At 36.8% G+C, this 19,537-nt stretch overlaps 2 protein-coding genes across 20 annotated transcripts in view; one reads left to right on the forward strand and one right to left on the reverse strand.

The window, feature by feature from the left end:
* Window positions 1-11,180, forward strand: part of PHYHIPL (phytanoyl-CoA 2-hydroxylase interacting protein like) — a 114,451-nt gene extending 103,271 nt beyond the window's left edge. For all 4 annotated transcript variants that reach the window (XM_044942105.2, XM_006050667.4, XM_025285100.3 and 1 more), the window contains 3 exons: window positions 1,437-1,611; window positions 4,831-4,948; window positions 10,106-11,180. In XM_044942105.2, coding sequence (XP_044798040.1) covers window positions 1,437-1,611; window positions 4,831-4,948; window positions 10,106-10,640 — 828 coding nt within the window. In that variant the 3' untranslated portion in view covers window positions 10,641-11,180. The remainder of the gene's footprint in view (window positions 1-1,436; window positions 1,612-4,830; window positions 4,949-10,105) is intronic.
* The window catches only part of FAM13C (family with sequence similarity 13 member C), a 147,086-nt gene continuing 138,710 nt past the window's right edge, over window positions 11,162-19,537 (reverse strand). For 13 of the 16 annotated variants that reach the window (XM_025285089.3, XM_044942101.2, XM_044942100.2 and 10 more), the window contains 4 exons: window positions 18,519-18,614; window positions 17,046-17,245; window positions 15,200-15,301; window positions 11,162-12,772 (listed from right to left, as the gene is read on the reverse strand). In XM_025285089.3, coding sequence (XP_025140874.3) covers window positions 12,649-12,772; window positions 15,200-15,301; window positions 17,046-17,245; window positions 18,519-18,614 — 522 coding nt within the window. In that variant the 3' untranslated portion in view covers window positions 11,162-12,648. The remainder of the gene's footprint in view (window positions 12,773-15,199; window positions 15,302-17,045; window positions 17,246-18,518; window positions 18,615-19,537) is intronic. The other 3 variants (XM_025285088.3, XM_044942104.2, XM_044942097.2) reach the window with 1 other exon arrangement.

Consider the following 19,537-nt stretch of genomic DNA (forward strand, 5'->3'; position numbering starts at 1 on the left):
AAATAAATGTACAGTGGAGGCAAAACCCGTGTGGTGTTGGTGAAGAACAAGGGCAGGAGGACAGGGAGTACTTCCAGGGGACAAAATTCACTGGCATGTGTTTAGACAATAACAACGGAATTGGTATCGCATGTCTAAAAATTACAGAGTTGTAGAATATATTCCGCAAAATCAGAAGAAGACAACCAGCAGAGTGTGCTATAGATGGTTCATAGTTTTCCACTGAAGCACACATTTTTCCCTATAAATAACTGCCAAAAGGAGAATATCAGTGGCAGCTTATAGACTTTAGAATATTTGTCAAAATACTTACGGGCTGAAAGTTGCTTTATGTAATCAATTTTATTGTTTGAGAGTAAAAATAGCCTTTAGGTGTTTTAGACTTGTAACAATTCTCTGATATTTATGCTCTTAGCTGTCTGCTTATCACTATCTTAACCGATACATATCTCTCTCCAAAAGTAGCTCTAGAGAGGATAAATAGTTCTCTGACTTAAAAATTCTTTCTTATGTTTTCAGTGTTTTCACTGATATGAAAACTGATCTTATTTTAATATTTTATAACTAGATTTGAACTTGATAAATCTTTTGGAAGAATTCTTGTCTAAAAATTATGCATTTTACTATCTGTATATAGTAAAACTATACATACTAATGGTGAGTGAGTCTTATACGTACAGATAAATGTGATAGAACAAGATTGATAAAACAGTAATTTCCTATGTTCCAATTTTAATCTTCCTAGTGTTGGATATTCTCTTTGGTGACACTTGGCTTCTTTGAATTAGCTTTGAAATGTTTAGCATTAAATGGTGAGGGGTCAAGATTTGACCCCCTTTCTTCATTCCACATTTAGAATACCGTATCTTTGGAAATACAGTGAATATGAACTAGGTTTAGCTACCTTATTAATCATCGTTTTAAAATACCTAGACTTTCTGTGATACAGGCTCCACACTTGAATACAAGTAAAACAAATGTTACCACATTTGTATGTGAAGCAATCATTTATTTAAAAATATTCTGTTCCTTCACATATAAAATATTTAATAATGGGCTTCTCTGACTGAACAGCAGCAATATATTAAATAAATATAATATTTTAAAATATTAGAATATTGCATTTTAAGGAGCATATTAAGGAATCTACAAAGAAGAACATTATACTAGAAGTCAAGAAAATGAATCCATGTACACTTATGCCATTAGCTAGCTGTGTAATCTTTGCATGTTTCTTGATCAAATCGGGCCTTTTTTTTTTTTTACATCTGAAGAATAAGAGATTTGAAGATAGTAATTGCTAAATATCTTTAAACATTTTAGCTAGGAATTTAATAAGTTCTTCCACACTGTTTACAATTGACTCAAGTTATACTGCTACATTAATTCATCTTCTTCCACCCACCCGTCCCTCTCTTCCTCCTTTCCTTTCTCAGGATGTTCCAACAAAACTGGTGGCAAAAGCTGTTCCCTTGCCGATGACTGTCCGTGGACACTGGTTTTTGAGCCCAAGAACTGAGTATACAGTAGCAGTGCAGACTGCCTCAAAACAAGTTGATGGTGATTATGTTGTGTCTGAATGGAGTGAAATTATAGAATTCTGCACAGCAGGTAAGAGAACTGGGTACAAATATGGGGGGGGTGCTTATTTAATAGTTCCTGGAAAGCTAATTATAGAAAGTATATTTTTGTAATTATTAAGTGATATTTATTGCATTGGTCATTTTTACATTGCCAGTAGCACTGTGTGACAGAACAAACTGATAGAGTGGAGGTTCTCAGCAAAAGCTGGGTAATGGCATTAAATTATTTCTGTGCTACATGCACAGTTTGATTTTTCAAAGTAAAGGCTTTACAAATAAAAATTGATGCAGTATGAAAATATATTCAGCATATTTTGAGATTCATTTTGAGAGGGAGAGAGATCTTTTTTCTTCCTTTTTTTCATTTATTTTCACACTCTTGAAATAAGGAAGCCAGAAACATCATTCTCTAATTTAAGGAAATGAAGGCAGATCACAATGACTTTACTTAACAGAAATGTTATTGGATTTTTCACTTGAATGCTGATAATCTCTCTCTAAACTCATGTCGTGTGAGTTTGTGTGCCTTTGCTTCATGAAAGTACCTCATAGCCATTTGGCATTGGGGTGTCTAATGTAGAAAGCCCATCCCTCTTGATCTTGAACTGTACCTTAATAGCCCAATGGGTTGAAAAGGTTACCATAACCATTCATATCGTGTATTTATATACTTGTTTATTCATTCAGTCAAGAAACAAATATTTATTGAGCACTTAAATAGATGGCGAAGGGACACAAAGACAGAGCTACCTGAATACATCTGTCATCCATTCTTTCTGTCTCTTAGAATAGGGCCTTTGTTTCCTCTTTGTCTAGGTGATTGTTTCCTCTATAAAACTGTAGAAAGAGGCTAAATGTTTGTTTCCACACAAAGGAGCTTGTAGAAAGTCTTAGACACTTGCCTCACCTATTGCAGGTTGCTTAGCAACTTCCCCAGCTGAGGCATCCTTCAGATAAATCAGCTATTTTTTCCCCATAGCTTCACAGTAGATTTATTTCAGACTCAGGATGTGCTTAGCTACTGCTTTATCTCAATATCTTCTTTTATTTCTTAATTTCAAACTCAGTATAAAATTTCCCATGTGGATATGTAGAATGGATGAAGTTTTAATGCTTAATTATTGTGATTTTATCTTCAACCTTTTTTGTTTGTTCTGTGAGGAAGCTGCTAAGGATCTCAGTGTATGAGAGCGAACAAAATAGTATCCCTCTGGTGCTATATTTCTTCCTAAGATGTCATAGGTTGTAAGATCCACCACTTTATGTATCGCTAAGAAAAAATTAAACTGCCAATTAGACTGTGAAACAGTGCTTTTTTATCACATATACTAGACTCATGTCAGAGATGCTGAAATGTGGGGGAAATATACTTCAGAATAGATGTGGTATATATCATAGTCCAGTAGTCAGTAATTAAATTGCTAAAGATTTCAACGTTGTATCAATAGTGTGTAAAGAATTCTCATTTTACCTGTATTTTTTGTGTCACATTAGAATTACTGTATCCCCTCAACTTTTCTCCTGAATTAAAATTCCTCCTTGGAATCCACCTCAGGCTTACTCTTTTTACACATCTTTCCATTTGCCCTGATTGCATCCTACCAGGGATTAGACACAGTAAAAGACATGGTATCTTTTGACATTGTTTTAATACATGCTATTTTCCATAGAATTGTACCAAACAGCATCGTAGTATTCATTTTTTAAGAAGCTATAATGTACCTCCTAAAACCCCGTTTGACATTAGGGAAAAGTGAGATAATATTTTTTCCTTAGCTTAAGGAAGACTTTTGGTATTTTCAGTTCAGAAATACCTGTCTAGATACTCCATTCTATAATCTATCTGACTACATGAGTACATGTTTTATTTCTATGTATATAAAGAAAGACCTTTAGTTTTCTTGCTTTCCTTTAGAGTGATTGATCTGTTGCTCTTTTATTCAAGTATATCCCCTAATTATTCTAAGGAAGTTTTAGGGGTAAATAATAAGGAAAATGCCAGCTTATTTTAAATGTGCCACAGTATTTTTCTATAAATCATTTTGTTTCCATGAGTAAAATCTAAGAATTTTTTTTCAAAGCTTGTTGTTTCAGTTTATTAAAATAATTCAGAACCTGTTTCACCTAAGCTTTATCAATCACCTTTACTCTGTAAATCTTAGAAAGCTATCTTGTATATTGTCTTTTAACCTAGACATCTAATTCACTCAAAATTTACTAAGCATATATTGTATGCTATGCACTGTGCAAAGTACTGGAAATAAAACAGAATGCCACTGACCAATCTAGTTTAATCGGTGACACAGATAAAACCCCATAATAAGTCACAGCTGTCTATATATTACCTCTTCCCTTAGACTGAATTCTTTGAGGAAGAGGAATTTTTTTATCTTTTCAATTGATCATTCGTTTAATTTTGCACAGTGCCTTGTATATCACGTGTCCTAATCTAAATAAATGTTCGTTGAGCCAGTGACACAGTGAGTACACAAACTATGCTGCCATGAGTAGTTCAACTAGATTGCTTTCATTTGGAAAGTCTTGAAATCTTTATAGACCAAAATTTTTGCTTAGATTCTAGAACAGGAGTTTGGCAACAATCCTCAATTTTCAAAACAAAAAGCTGGTGAAGAGATCAGCTTACTGTGAGAGATGCTTTATATTTTCACAAGCTCTTGTGTACTCAAAACTAGCAACTAGTAGCCAGAGACCTAGTCTCTAAGTTACTAGCTTTATGGACATTTGGCAAATCATTAAACTGTGGCAGGCTTCAATCTCTGCATCAATAAAATGGTTATATTTAATCTGTCTTCCCAGCCTCATAGATTTAGGAAGTAAATTAGGTGACCATTATTATTATTACTCCTTTAAATTATATTTGCTATTGCTTTCAGGTTACAATCTTCTTTTATTTGATTCAGCAGCTGATGGAAGAAAGGCTAGTGTGGTGCTGACTGGCATTACACGAATCCGTGTTCCTTATTTGGTTTCAGACTTTGGTTTCAGGATCTTTAATTTCAGCGAGTGAAAAAAATGCAAGTGTATTCTTAAAAACAACCATAAACAGAAATATTTTTGTACAAAAAATGTGCCACAAAGACAGTGAATGTTTTCTTTTTAAGTGCAGTTTCTTATTCACTGAGATGAGTTTCACAAAAGAGTATTTGAATAATCTACAAATTATTAAGCATGTAGTCAATACTTTTGATAGTGTATTTTTAATAACAAACTTTTTTGTTATTTTCAGACTATTCAAAAGTCCATCTAACACAACTGTTGGAGAAGGCCGAAGTGATTGCAGGACGGATGCTCAAATTTTCTGTTTTTTATCGTAACCAGCACAAAGAATATTTTGACTACATTCGGTAAGAATCGAAAAAGATACATAATGATTTGCTTTACTAAGTGCCATTCCAATTCTAGGCTCAGGTTTCCCTTGAGTCTGCTTCTGTTAAATAGGAATTTTAGTTTTCTTCTCAAAATATTTAATTATACTGACTTTCATTTCCTAGAATAATTAAGTAAAAGAAAAAAATCAGATCATGGGATTTTTTTTTTTCCACTTCACTTAGATTCCTTTCTGTGATCACTTGTAATACCAACTCCTATCTGTTTGGGTGGAAGACCTTAAGCCGCCAAGGTTAAGGTTGATGAGCATGTCACGGACTCCTCTGATTCCCAGTAACCCAGTACCTTCTGTCTCATACCAACTAATGAAATTTCTCCTGAAAATGAGAGAATAAAAGGGTGACTGTCTCATGAGATACAGTGAATTAGGTGGGATTGTCAGGCTTCTGCCAACGTAGAAATCTCCCAGCTATTATACTGTGTTAATTACTCACGAGGGAAATCTTATTTACTTTTGAATTCTAGTGTTCAGTATTATTTTTAAGTTATCCTGTGTTTTTCCCTGAAAACAGTTTCCCAGAATTAAAAAGAATTCCATGTCACAAGTAGTTTTAATATTTACAGCCCTTTCATATTTGTAGAAGAGAATTTCAAGCGAGTAAATGGGTAGATGTGTGTTTTTAAGAAGCCTTTGACAGTGCTGTACAGGTCCTAAAACTTCTACACAGTAATCCCTATAATCTGTCATTTTAAAAGCCCTGCTCTCACTTTTTAAACTCTTGATGGGATTGTATCTGAAAAAAATTTAGGAAAGTTTGTTTCGTTTCGTTTCATAACTCTCTAGTTTTTCTTAAATCAAGATGATGGTTCCAAACCTAAATAAGCTCCAAGCTATGGAAAATGCAAAGGGAAATAAAGAGACAGAGGTGAATTTAGGCATGCATGTTCTTCAAAATAAGTGCTTTGCAATATCATATATTTTGATCATGAAAACAATTCCTGCCTTATGTTTGAATAGCCTATAAATACAGAGTTTACTCTATGATTCTCTTTCTGGTAAATTATTTACCCTTGAGTCTATATAATTCATGGAAAATGCTGTTCACGTAATTTAGAGAATATAAACTGAGAGAGAATACAAAGTATTATACTTGCCAGTTGTTGTATGGGAATAACCACATATGACTTAACAAGAAAGGCATTTCTTTATATTTGTTAAGCATAAAATTAGAAATAAAAAAGATCCACTGTTGCTATTTTCTTTCCAAATAAATACAGCAATGGAATAAGTAAATACACCTTTGGTACTAGGCTTAGCCCTGGAAGGCTGCCAGCGTCAATCTTAGGTGGCCACTGGAGGTCACTGTTTCTCTGACTTTTCTCTGTCCTTTGGCCTGTTTTCAGGTCCTTAGATAACTCTAGAATTTGCTCCATCTGTTTTCAAAAGTTCTTCCAAGAAGAAAAAAGATAAAGGCAGAAAGTATGGAAAATGGAAAGAAAATTGTTGTATATATTGTATGATTGATTCCAATATACTAGTATAAAAAGTGTATTTACTAACAGGGAAGTTTACCTTTGTGGGATTTTCCATGATAGTTGTAAAATCCATGTAAGTTAAATTTGATACAGTTTATATACATATACTTTAGTATGTACACATAAAATATATTTGCCAAGGCATGAGTACAGTTTTTCAACACTGATTTTTAAAAAGTTGTATTAACTGAAACCACATTAGCATCAATGGATCTTGATTTTCTTTTTATGTAATGCATTCTAATCAGGGCACACTTTATCAGAATTCATTTAAAATGTCATCTTGTTATTCACAGTGCTTGACTAGAAAGGAACCTTTCACTTACCTGACATACTTTCCAAATCATTATGAATTATGAAAAATCCCTAGATAAATTCTGCATCAGTCCACATGGAATGAACTCATTTTGATCTCTCCCTCTAGGAGTGAATTCCTATATGAGTATTGCTTTATGTTACCCCAGATCAAAATACCACTTTTGCTCTTCCTCCTTCAAGTTCCCTAGGTGGCTTACTTGTCCTTAAAATACCTTTCTGTATCTTAAAGGTTTCTCTCCAGGGATCCACTGATATGGGTAGACATGTGTAGGATTTCCATCAGTGTTCGGCGGTAGGTTGCATATTCTGAGTTGATGTCTGTCACCGATAGTAAAACATTTCTCCTAGCCTAAATTCCTATTTATCTGTTTTCCCGTTACTACTTCATATAATTGCACTTGTAGATTTATGCAGACTACATGTCATATTAATAATTGGGTTTTGTTCTTGAGAATGTAACGAGGTAAGAATTTCTGATTCAGGACAAGATAGAGTAGACCTATTTCTCCCTTTCCTCCTACTACATACAATTAAAAACCAGGAGTGTTACATATATAAAGCAAACCTAAGAGTCTGAAAGGTGGAAAGAAGGTCAACCAGTTAGGGACCTTGGGACCCGAAGGACAACACAGTGATGGATTTTCTGTTTAGCTCTCGTTCTGGACTAGATGCTAGACATCAGCTCACATCAGTGGGCACAGACGAAAAAAATATCTGCTCCAAAAGTCTTCTGTGTTTACCCAAGTGAATCGGAAAGGGACAGCCTTGAAGGCAGACTTTGTAGACAATAACTGCCTTTACTCCAGCTAAACACCACGGAAAAAGTATTTTTTTCCACACCACCAGCCACAGCCAGGTAGGAAACCTAGTCTTGCATCTTCCAACTGTTAGGAACCACCCTCCCCTCCTCCTCTACCCCTTGTTGCGGTAGCATCAGAGAATGCTAATGGGGAGCTGGTGTTTACAACCCACACCAGTGGCAACGAGTTGCCTGTCAGCCTTCCCACTGGGCTGGTGTCAGAAGGGGCCCAGTGGAAACCAGGACTTTTCATCATAGCCAAGGGATGATAATAAGGTGCTAACCCCTGCAGCGCCAGTGAAGGCCACATAGGAAGCAGTAATATCGTCTTTCTCTTTCAGACTTTCTTCACTTAGCATGGTAATCTCTAGGTCCATTGATGTTGCTGCAAATGGCATTCTTTCTTTTTTAAGACTGAGTAGTATTTATCTGTCAATGTACATTTAGTTTGCTTCTATCTCTGGACTATTGTGAATAGTGCTACTGTAAACACTGGGGAGCGTGTATCTTTTTGAATTTTCATCTTTTCCAGAGATGCCTAGGAATGGAATTGCTGGATCGTATGGTAACTCTCTTTTTAGATTTTCAAGGAAACTCCCTACTGTTTTCCACAGTGGCTGCACCAATTTACAGCCACACCAACAGTGTGGGAGGGTCCCCTTTCTCCACATCATCTCCAGAATTTATTACTTGTAGACATTTTACTGATGGCCGTTCTGAGCAGTGTGAGAGTGGTGCCTCTTTGTAGTTTTGATTTGCGTTTCTCTGATAACTAGCAATGTTAAGCATCTTTTTATGTGCCTATTGGTCATGCCTCTTTGGAGAAATGTCTGTTTAGATCTTCAGGCCATTTTTTAATTGAGTTGTTTGTTTTTTGTTACTGAGTTATATGCACTGTTTATTTTGTAAATTAACCCCTTGGCAATCACATCGGTTGCAAATTATTTTCTCTCAGGCTGTGGGCTATCTTTTTCATTTTGTTTTTGGTTTCCTGTGCAAAAGCTTTTAACTATGATTAAGTCCCATTTGTTTATTTTTTGCTTTTATTTCTATCACCTTGGGAAACTGACATAAGAAAGCACTGGTACAATTTATGTCAGAGAATTCTTTGCCTATGTTCTAGGAGTTTTATGGTGTTCTCTTATATTTGTTTTTAAGCCATTTTACCTTTATTTTTGTGTATGGTGTGAGGGAGTGTTCTAACTTCATTCTTTTACATGTAGTTGTCCAGCTCTCCCAACACCACTTGCCGAAGAAACTCTTTTTTCCATTATATACTCTTGCCTCCTCCGTCAAAGATTAATTGACTGTAGGTGTATGGGGTTTTTTCCTGGACTCTGTTCTGTTCCATAATCTACATGTCTATTTTTTGTGCTGTTATCATGATATTTTGCTTACTGTAGCTTTGCAGTATTGTCTGAAGTGTGGAGGGTTATGCCTCTAGGTTAGTTCTTTTTCCTTAGGATTGCCACAGCAATTCTGCATCTTTTATGGCTCCATATAAATTTTAGGATTACTTGTTCTAGATCTGTGAAAAATTTCATGGGTAATTTGATAGGGGTCATATTAATTTGATAGGGATCCAATTAAATGTAGACCGCTTTGGGTAATATGGACATTTTCATAATATTAATTCTTGTAGTCTAAGACCATGGGCTATCTTTCCATGTCTCTTATTGTCTCTCTCGTTGGTATAACCATTTGAATGGAAGGGACCAAGGAACAGGAAGAACTGCATGACGAAGGTCCAGCCCAGTGGGAGGTGAGAAGTGTAGAGAAAAGAGCTGAGAGTGTGGTAAAGGGAGATACCAGCTCTATTCTAAGCAAAATGCAAGCAAGATGGCCTGAGTAGTCAACTGGAAAGTGAAAGTGAAGTCCTGTCCGACTCTGCAACTCCATGGACTGTAGCCTATCAGGCTCCTCCATCCATGGGATTTACCAGGCAAGAGTGCTGGAGTAGATTGCCATTTCCTTCTCCAGGGGACCTTCCCGACCCAGGAATTTAACCCAGGTCTCCTGCATTGCAGGCAGACGCACTGGGCCTGGGTTAAAAAACTGAAGCAAAAAAAATAAAACAAGATGCTTTTGTACTGATGTACATGGACAACACTCACTTTAGCCCTAAATTCTGGCAGACTTTGAACAAACATTCAGCACATTTAATCAGCGTTGTCAGTCCAGTTTTCTCTTCCCCAAATCACTTCTAAAACCCAGTAGGCTTATAGTGGATGTGATTTCAGCCATAACATTTCTCATTCCACTTTTGTTTTCCTGGCCAGGAAATTTATCTTGTTAAAAGACCTCCAAGGTTTGTAGCAGAGCATTCTTACCTTAGGGTCACGGCTGGAATTTAGCTTTTTGTAAGTAATGTCAAAAGATGCTTTCTCCTTGATCTGATGGTAGGATGGATGAGCACCCCTCTTAATAGTAGACAGCTGACTGGTGTGTCACCATTCAGCTCTATACATTAGTAGCTCTACCACCGCTGTACCAAGCAGTGACCATGTGTTTTCTCTTGCAGAGAACATCATGGGAATGCTATGCAGCCCTCTGTCAAGGACAACAGTGGCAGCCATGGCTCTCCTATCAGTGGAAAATTAGAAGGCATCTTCTTTAGCTGCAGCACTGAATTCAATACTGGGAAGCCACCCCAGGATTCGCCTTATGGAAGATACAGGTTTGAGATTGCAGCAGAAAAACTTTTTAACCCCAATACTAACTTATACTTTGGGGACTTCTACTGTATGTACACTGCTTATCATTATGTGATTCTGGTCATTGCTCCTGTGGGGTCACCAGGAGATGAATTTTGTAAGCAGCGCCTTCCTCAACTAAATTCCCAGGATAATAAATTTCTGACCTGCAGAGAAGAAGATGGGATGCTGGTTTACCATCATGCCCAGGATGTCATTTTAGAAGTCATTTACACTGACCCCGTGGATCTTTCTCTAGGCACCGTGGCAGAAATCACTGGTCATCAGCTCATGAGTTTATCTACTGCAAATGCAAAGAAAGATCCCAGCTGCAAAACCTGTAATATTAGTGTTGGACGTTAATGCCCACTTTTCTTATTCTCAGTCCCCCTTTCTTCCCGTGGGAGCCCTGATCCTCTGTTGTCCATTTTCATCACCCAGATGTTTTCCACTGAAGCATGCACATGCCACTGTCACCAAGAGCAAGCCATCACTTCTCAGATTTCCGAGCTGTTGTAGTGTTTCCTAGTCCCTGCCCTTCCCACGACTTTGAGAGATGAACTGTCCTAAGTTGTTTCTGACACCCTCTTGCCTAGATGCTGCAATGTTTTTATTTTTCCTTTATGCCAAACATAACCAAACTATTATATAAACTGCTTTAGTAAAATACAAAATAATGGCTTATAAATGGTGTTTAAATATGCTCTCATTTTAATCTACTGAACAAATATTGGGATAACTCCAAACCGCATGAAAAAGTGTAATTGCAGCATGAGTTAAACCTTGAAGCCTAGAATTGTCAGCACTTCCAACTTGTTGTTTGACAGTGTTATTTATGTTATTTATATTAGCTAACAGGAAACAACTACTGTGTTTCAACATAATAAATATAATAGAAAAATATTTTATTTGTATTGTTGTATAAAATATTTACAATCTTATAGAATATATAGAGTTACATCTTAATAGCAATTGTATACATGTCACGAAACCATTTCCCTTATCAAAGATGTAGTTTGTAAACCTCAAATAGTTGTGTATCTGTCCTGTTACAAGTACATAACTTTAATTAAACAAATTTGTGAAGGACATTATTCTGATTCATAAAGGTTATAAAATATCAGGTAAATATAGAGACAACAATAAGCCTCTGAAACCATCTGCTTCAGAAAGAGTCAATATTAATCCCATCCAAACTATATGCAAATGTGAATTTGTTCACCATTGTGCTTAAACATTACAGAAAAGAGAACTACAAACGTGGCTGGTATGAGAGAGAAAATGTGGACCTTTTACTTATTTTTACAAAAGCAAAATAATAAACGTGGTTTAATACAAAATAACAAAACAATATACACTGAAGTTAATGACACAAATAGAGTACTCTGGCTTCTTTTCCAAGGTGTTATAGCAAACATCTTCTAAACCTTTCATTTTATACAGAATGAGGAACAACTATAGCTCATGGGAAAATTTTTTGACTTTACAAAGTATAGACCTTGGAACATTAAGAAAAACACATATTCCCAATGGAAAAATAGTTTATATAATCTTATAGTAAACAAAAAGATTAGCATTATAACTATGATCACATTAGATTATATGCTACAGACACATCTATCCAAAATACCTATTTTCAAATTTTAATACAATATTTTATTTTAATATAAACATCTGTCAGTTATAAACAAAGATAATTCACAAAGTACATGCTATCAGAATGAACTTTGGTAATCAGAAATGTAAAATTTTAAGGAACAGATAAAATAATGTGCTATTTTTATATAGAAATAAAAAATAATTAGCAGTGACACATTCTAGTATATTTTAGGGTGCTGAAAGCCTAGCAGACTTAAGGGACAAGGTAGTAGATTTTTTATCACTTAAAAATCTATTAGAGTTTCAGATAAATTACATTCTTACTAACTGTATCCCTTTCTATGTAAAATGAGTTTCTTTTGTTCTTATTGATTTTTAAAAATCATGCTCTTTCCATATGTCAGTATAAGCAGTCTTTGGACATTAAGTAGACTTTCTCTAACCAGTGGTCCATTTAACAGGTGGACACTTTATACTACCTTAGGTTTGATAAAATAGATGTTTTCTGAAGTAATTATACTGACTCCGCATTTTCTCCTTGGCATGGAGAAGGCTGAATTTTATTTTCCAATTATATGTTACTTACTGTATTTTCTCCCATTTAAATCCCTTCTATTCAGGTGTAATTACATTTGCCATCCATTCTTAACAACAGCTAAAACTCCCACTAAAGTGCTTCAGTTTTCAGTTGTCATACTACTTAGCAAGAACGGCAGAGGAAAATAAACTTGCCTCATCGCAGGTGAAAGTGATCACAAACATTTCCTGAACCTCAAATAGTTTTGGCCACATCTTGCTTGCTGATGAGGACCTCTAATAGTCTCAGTTTGGCTTTTATGTGCTTGTATTCATAGTACTCATCTGCCATTGGTATCCGATCTTCCTTTTGTGGACTTCTGCAAAAAAAAAAAAAAAAAAAAATTTTATATATATATATAAAATCCAGTTCATTAATGAACCAAGTCATTAAAAATCCTTTTCTAACTCTTGTGAGAAAAGTACAGGGTAGCAATTTCCGCTAGATTTTTGCATCAAGTCTTTTTTCCTCTTCATTCATTCCCTCTTCCATGTGTTACTAGGTTTCAATGTAATAGTGCCCTGAGAAGTTAAATATTATAAGTGTTTTGCAAATACATTGTCCAGTGCATAGACATATAACACTGGGGAAGTGGAAAGGTCTGTGGGAAATAAAAACCAGAACCCTCAAGATATTTTTTTACCTAGTCTTTCTCCCAACATCCAAGCCTGTGCAGAATATTCAGCCCTTATAGTGATAGTTGTTTAAAATATCAGCCTAAAAATACTATGAAAATTACATTAAATCTATGGTAATAGGAGGGAAAAGCTCAGTAGTTACCTTACAAACATGAATTATTTCTAAACTTTCTTGTAATTATAGTACTATCTCTGTTAATGTATAGAAGAGACACAGAGAAGTTCCTTTAAGGAATCTGAGTCTAAATTGTAGTGGTTCTTTGCACACTAATTCTACTAAGACTAGGCTAAGGATCATGCACATTTTTATACATATGCCTCCTGCCAGATGCTGTTAACATTTACTTTGAAGAATAATTGGGTACTTTGAAGAATAATTGGGTAACATCTGGAGTTAAAATCATCTGCCTTCCCAGAAAATTACATTGCCAGGATATGTTTTCTAAAGGACAAGAGTTAGTTCAGGATGTCCTTAGTTAATAAAGATGGCCGATTGCTTTTAAAATATTTCCACCCATGACTTTGAGATACAAGGACTGGAAAACCCAGATGAGGTCACCACCATGCTACTGAATATAAACACACATATTCTCTAATATAACTATAGCTGAAAATGGGTAAAAAGCAAACAACCTATACCCCTTCATTTTACCAGTACTATAAAGTTATATTTCTTACCAATAAAAGAACAGCTAACAGTACACATAGATTTGTGTACTGTTCTGAGTTCTGAACTAGAAATTTCAGGGCAGTATATATAGTGTTACAACACCAGTAGATAACTATATTCTTTGGGAATCTATAAAGAGTCTTCCCTGAAATCTCTAGTTCAGAACTCAGAACAGTATACAAATCTATAGCCAGAGTTCCTCTTAGACTACCATAATTCCTTTGACCCCATTCTGTATTCTGGGCCAAACTTATCATAACTGGGTATCTAAATACCACCTTAATTTGTGTAAACATACCTAAGTGAAGAAATAGTCTAATTTATAGGGAAACACTAATAGTTCATGATGCAATTATCTCTGGTCCAGCACACTCCCCTTTAGCTAATAAACAAGAATGCATTGTACTAAGTATTTCCTTAACCACTTTTCTCATTATATAAAACATACATAAGCATTTAGCACAGGTCCTGGCTCATAATTGTTAAGGTCATATCTAGATAATTATGCTTCTTGCATGATGACTATTACCAAGAACATTTATAGAACATTCAATTTTTTAATAATCTATTTGCATGCTTATTTGACCTATGGACAGGTAACCCTTCCCAATGAAATGTTTTAGAAAAGCAAGATCCGTATTTCGTAGCCATTCAACTATTTGATTTTGCTTGTAATATGGCACCACTTCTGCATTTAGTTTAAGTGTATTACCACAAGAGGGCAGATAACCTCAACCAAGTAGTAAGCATATCTGAAGTGGGTTTCCTACTCACTGGTGCATTTAACATACTACACATAGAACATAACTAACTTCCCTGGATGTCAGAGGCGTGCCAAGTACCACTGCAGACCCATTTGGCAGGACTAATGACACACCAGAAAGTTCTCAAACTCTTTAAATTGCCTGTGTTTGGATAGGTTAAAAAATGTAAAAGTTGTAAAGGAATTTTGTAAAGGAAAAAAAGAAAACAAATTGTTTTATATTCTGAATTTAACAACCGCATAACATTTCTCATTAGATAGTTACCATAAGCAGAAAGGTAGGTCATTTGGACTTATGTAACAGTCAACTTAGAACAAAGAACTAACATGGGCTGAAAGATCAAATAGATTTATTTAAGGTTTTATTCAATAGTTATAATGGGATTTATTATGCAAAGTTAGGGAATTTAGGGAGTTCATCTTTTATTTTTTTAAAGATTCATGTGTTATACTTGATAGCTACAGCCTCCTATAAAACATACCCAATAATGATACTACCCAAATGTTGCATTAGACAAACGCTAGTTGTAAGTCACTGGAAATTATGTCTTGTATAAAGTCACTGTTACTGCAAAAAAACACAAAACAAACAAACAAACAAAAATCCGAGCTTACTCCTAACTCTTAGTTCTCTAGGACTTATTAGCTTAAAAAATAATCTCTGCCCACACTTACCTTCCTGTTTGTTTAAAAAACTGTTCCTCAAATTCTCTCAAGGCTTTCCGAAGTCTCTTCTTATCAGCCCTAGTTTCTCGGAGATGGTCAAGAAGTACAGGCCTGTATCAGGTAGAATATATATTTGCCATTATGGAGCTCTGGCATAACTGAGAGAGATGAGCAGAGTTAGCTATTTAGCAAAAAGCTATTATGATACAGAAGTGTTCTACTTAAAAGAGTGCCTTTTGAATAAGGATGACACGTGTAGAGCCTGACCAGAGGGGAACACATGGCAGGGGGCATCACAGAGGATGAAAATAACATCATCAGAAGATGGAAAGGATGGATGGGAGGCAAGCAGACTGAGTCCATTATAAAAAGTGGGGACAGTAAAGGCCACATGAGTGCATGAGGGAGAAAGCATTTTGGAGGCACACTCATCAGTTATCTGGTGACAGACTGAAGAGAGGCTAGAGGGAGAGATTTTAAAAAGAAGTCTACTCTGAATCTCCACTATAGGGGGAATGTCAGAACCCTTGGGAATGAAACAAAGACCCAAAGAAAGCTGTAATTATGTTGCAGATTCTACTTCATTCTAAGAGAGAAAAGTCAACTACTTGAGAGCAGGAGGCTTTACCTGGGGAGCTTGTGTCTGGTTTCAGAAACTCTGTGAACTCCCTGAAATCATATATGGGCATTTTCTATAAAGAAAACGATTCCATTGCTTTCCAAAAAGCCCTACACACTCCCTCCCACCCACCCGCCTCAAAAAAAGTACACTTGCTTTAAAACAGCCTGCCAGACAACCAAGAAAGAGGAGAAAAGGAGGGAAGAAGGAGAGAAGAAGTCAGGGAGGGAGAGAGAGAGGAAAAAATGGAGGAAGAGGGAAGATTGATGTTCTGCTTCCAAACAGGTCACTCTTCTCTCAGCTGAAACTGCGGTGCCAGCTGATAACAAGCACACTAAAATCTCAGCTTACAACTTAGTCCTTGGTCTTGTCTCAGGTATTTGTGGGGATTCCATCCCTTTCTTGGGGCATATATACTCACCACACTGTTACACGTGTTTAAAAAAACTCATAATCTGGCCTATAATATACAAATGAAAGAAGGCCAAATGATCAGAGGAAGGCCAGCTACTGAATAATATTAATAATTACACTAATGAAAATCCAAATGGCTCCTGACTGAGGACCCATTAGAAGAAAAAGGTCAGCTCATTTACTTAAATCCCAGTCTGGCAAAACCATTTTATCTAAATAGAATAGACGAGAATAAAGGTCCTGACAACTTTTGACCCAACACAGAATCCCAATTCCTTTTGTTCTAGCATCATCAAAGGCCAACACTGCCAGGCATTAGACTGGTACCAGATCCTGCTGAAATGAGATGCAGGGGTAGAAAACTGAACATCAGCACTTATGACATCTTTAGGACCATACTGGGCTTCCCAGGTGGCTCAGACTAGATAGAGAATCTGCCTGCAGTGCAGGAGGCCTGGGTTCAACCCCTGGGTCAGGAAGATCCCCTGGAGGAGGGCATGGCAACCCACTCAAGTATTCTTGCCTTGAGAACTCCGTGGACAGAGGAGACTGGCAGGTTACAGTCCATGGGGTCGCAAAGAATCAGACATGACTTAGCGACTAACACTTTCTTCACTTTACGACCTTATTAAGAGCCTTGGTTCCTCATGGCTTTGTCTCCTCAATTTCCCTGTTAGGAGGATAACCAGATTGTGTTTTCTGGTAAATGGCATTTTTTAGAGAGTGTAATAGCTCTTCTGAGTTGTATATTGTGTGTACATATAAGGTCCCCCAGACCAGAAGGAGTTCCAACACGACTCCACACTTAGGATTCAGACTCACATGGTGGCCTCATGTAAATTGGACATGGAGAGAGCTGGTGATTTGACTTCCTTCTTTTCGTCGGGGAGCAGGAGCTTCACGGGCTCAGTCTCATCAGAGTGTGCGAGGTGATCGCCAGCAGGAGGGTGAGATGCTGGATTTGGCAAAGAAGGCTGCTGACTTCCCTGTGGACAGTCTTCATCAGAGTCTTCTTCCTCCTGCTTATCATAAGAAGAGTTCAATAGAGTCACAAAGTGCTAAGTGCCTCTTAGGGAAGCAGAAACAGGAAAAGGGAACCATAAATAGACACCATGAAAACAGTAGGTGACCCCTGTGCCTACTGAGAACCAAGAGGAATGCTAGCTCGGTTGCATCAAAAGAAAGTTAGCAGAAGCTAATAAGCAAATGAAGCACCCATGCTGGGCTAAAGTGCTTACCAAGCTCAGCTTCCTCTGCCGGCCAAAGAAGGCACAGACAACGGGGATGTGTTCCAGTCTGGGCTACACTGCCTAATAATCTGCCCTCCCCCAGACTTACTGACCCCAGCCTCATAAGAGTTAGCATGGGTGAGCAGAGATGGAGCACAGGCCTCTGTGTCCTCCTGTCACCCAAATCAGGCCCTGGTCTGGGCTCAGATACAGAGAATACTCAGAAAATGGACAAATTCAGGGAACCACTTCATGAAGGCCAAAAACAAAATGGAGATTCTCCGTAACTTGTTCTGATAATGCTTGTCACAACCAGAAGATTTTCTTGCAAGGAAATCTGAGAACCATTCCCTGTTTTAAATTATGCTTCCTTAATGGGAAAATATCAAAGAGTATGAGTCACTATGTCTCTGTGTTTAGAGTTGTGGAAGTATAAATGTACTGGAGTATACTTAAATTTGTATCTGTTAATATTCATTTTCTTTTAATACTGACATCTTGAGCAAGTGACTGTTCTAATATTGGTGGTGTAGGATTTGTGGTGCTTTTCTAGTTCTGTATTCCCATAAATCATTCTTAATTAAAAGTAGTCTAACCTGATTTCAGTATTCATATTTTCTATTGAAATAAATCTGCTTCTATCTTACACACTGATGGTCAAATGGTACCAAAAACAAATGCAGCATTATTATGAAAGAAGACACAAATCAATTTTCTTATTAAAGGAGAAAAACTAACAACACCCAGACTAGAACGGGTTCTGTTTTGTCTAGCTGTGCTGTTGTAAATTAGGTAATGCCAGAACAATGAAAGCAAATGCTAAAACTGGCTTCAAAATAGACTCGCTATATAGTCCTGTTTCACAGGAGTTTTAATTAACAGCCACTGTTAAGTACACTGTGGGAGCTGAGGGAGACCTCGGTTCTACGCTGTGCCACAGCTGGCCGTGTGGGCAGGATATCCTGCCAAGAAGGCTTGCTTACCCTCTCCTGGTGCCGCCTCCCTGACAAATATCAGTACAAAGCACAAGGACAGGTTAGTAGTGAAGGCAAGCTGCCCGACTTACAATTGTTGGAATAAGGGAAGGTGTGGACAAGATTTGCTTGATAATTCTGTATCGGTCATAAAGAGGCTTTATGAGGTTCTTGTCTTGCTTCGTTACCTGGAAAACATGACATTATTGTTCCTTTCTCAAACAAGAATGAAAACACATCAATGTTTTTAACAGGCCAAAAGAAAAAAAAGTTTTGAAGCCTAAAAGTAAGGGATTACAGTACCAAAATGCAACAGTAATCTTCAAAAGGTAGGTCATTGATAAGATACTGTATGAAGCACATGCCAATTTTCTTCTAGGAAAAGTTTCTTAAAGGAGAGGTCCAAGTTGAGAAAGATGTTTTTAGAGCTTACTAGAGGAATCCTCAGTGTTTAAACGGTAAGGTGCCTTTAATTATTTAATTAAAGAATTAATAATTCTTTATTTCTTCATTCTTAAAGAAACTAATGGATGACTGAGACCTATCAATTTTTCTTCTGGAACATGTATTTTATCTGGACTTTTAAGATTCTACCCATAGACACCAACACTGTCCAGGTCTTTGTCACTACATACTTGGATTATATGCTAGCTTACCGGCTAAATCTGACATAAACTAAATATTTTGGATAAAACAGTAAACCTCTCTAGATTCTCAATTTCCTACCTATACAACAAGGATGTTGGGAGTTTAAAAAGTTCCTTCCAACCAAAAAATGTGTATAACCTCTTGGCCCACCAGTCCATGCTATTACCCTTCTGCCCTTTGACTCATCCCTAAACACTACTTTTCACATGCCACAGGGTGCACACAATTCTAAATGGTCTCCTACTTCCCTATTAATCATCTGCCTAACTGCCCACCCACCTACCGGCCTCTCCATCCAAAATGACCAAACTCCTCTGCTTGCTCTGGTTTTCCTTCCTGATGTGTGTCCCGCATGACGTTTCTATATATTCTGTTTCCCTCTGGCCCCGTGGATCTCACTCGGCAGGTGGTGGGAAGGACACGGTACAAGTAGCACCCGGCACCACCACCCCAGGGTCCTGAC

Source organism: Bubalus bubalis, chromosome 4 (assembly GCF_019923935.1).
Source record: "Bubalus bubalis isolate 160015118507 breed Murrah chromosome 4, NDDB_SH_1, whole genome shotgun sequence".
In the NCBI taxonomy this organism is placed as follows: domain Eukaryota; kingdom Metazoa; phylum Chordata; class Mammalia; order Artiodactyla; family Bovidae; genus Bubalus; species Bubalus bubalis.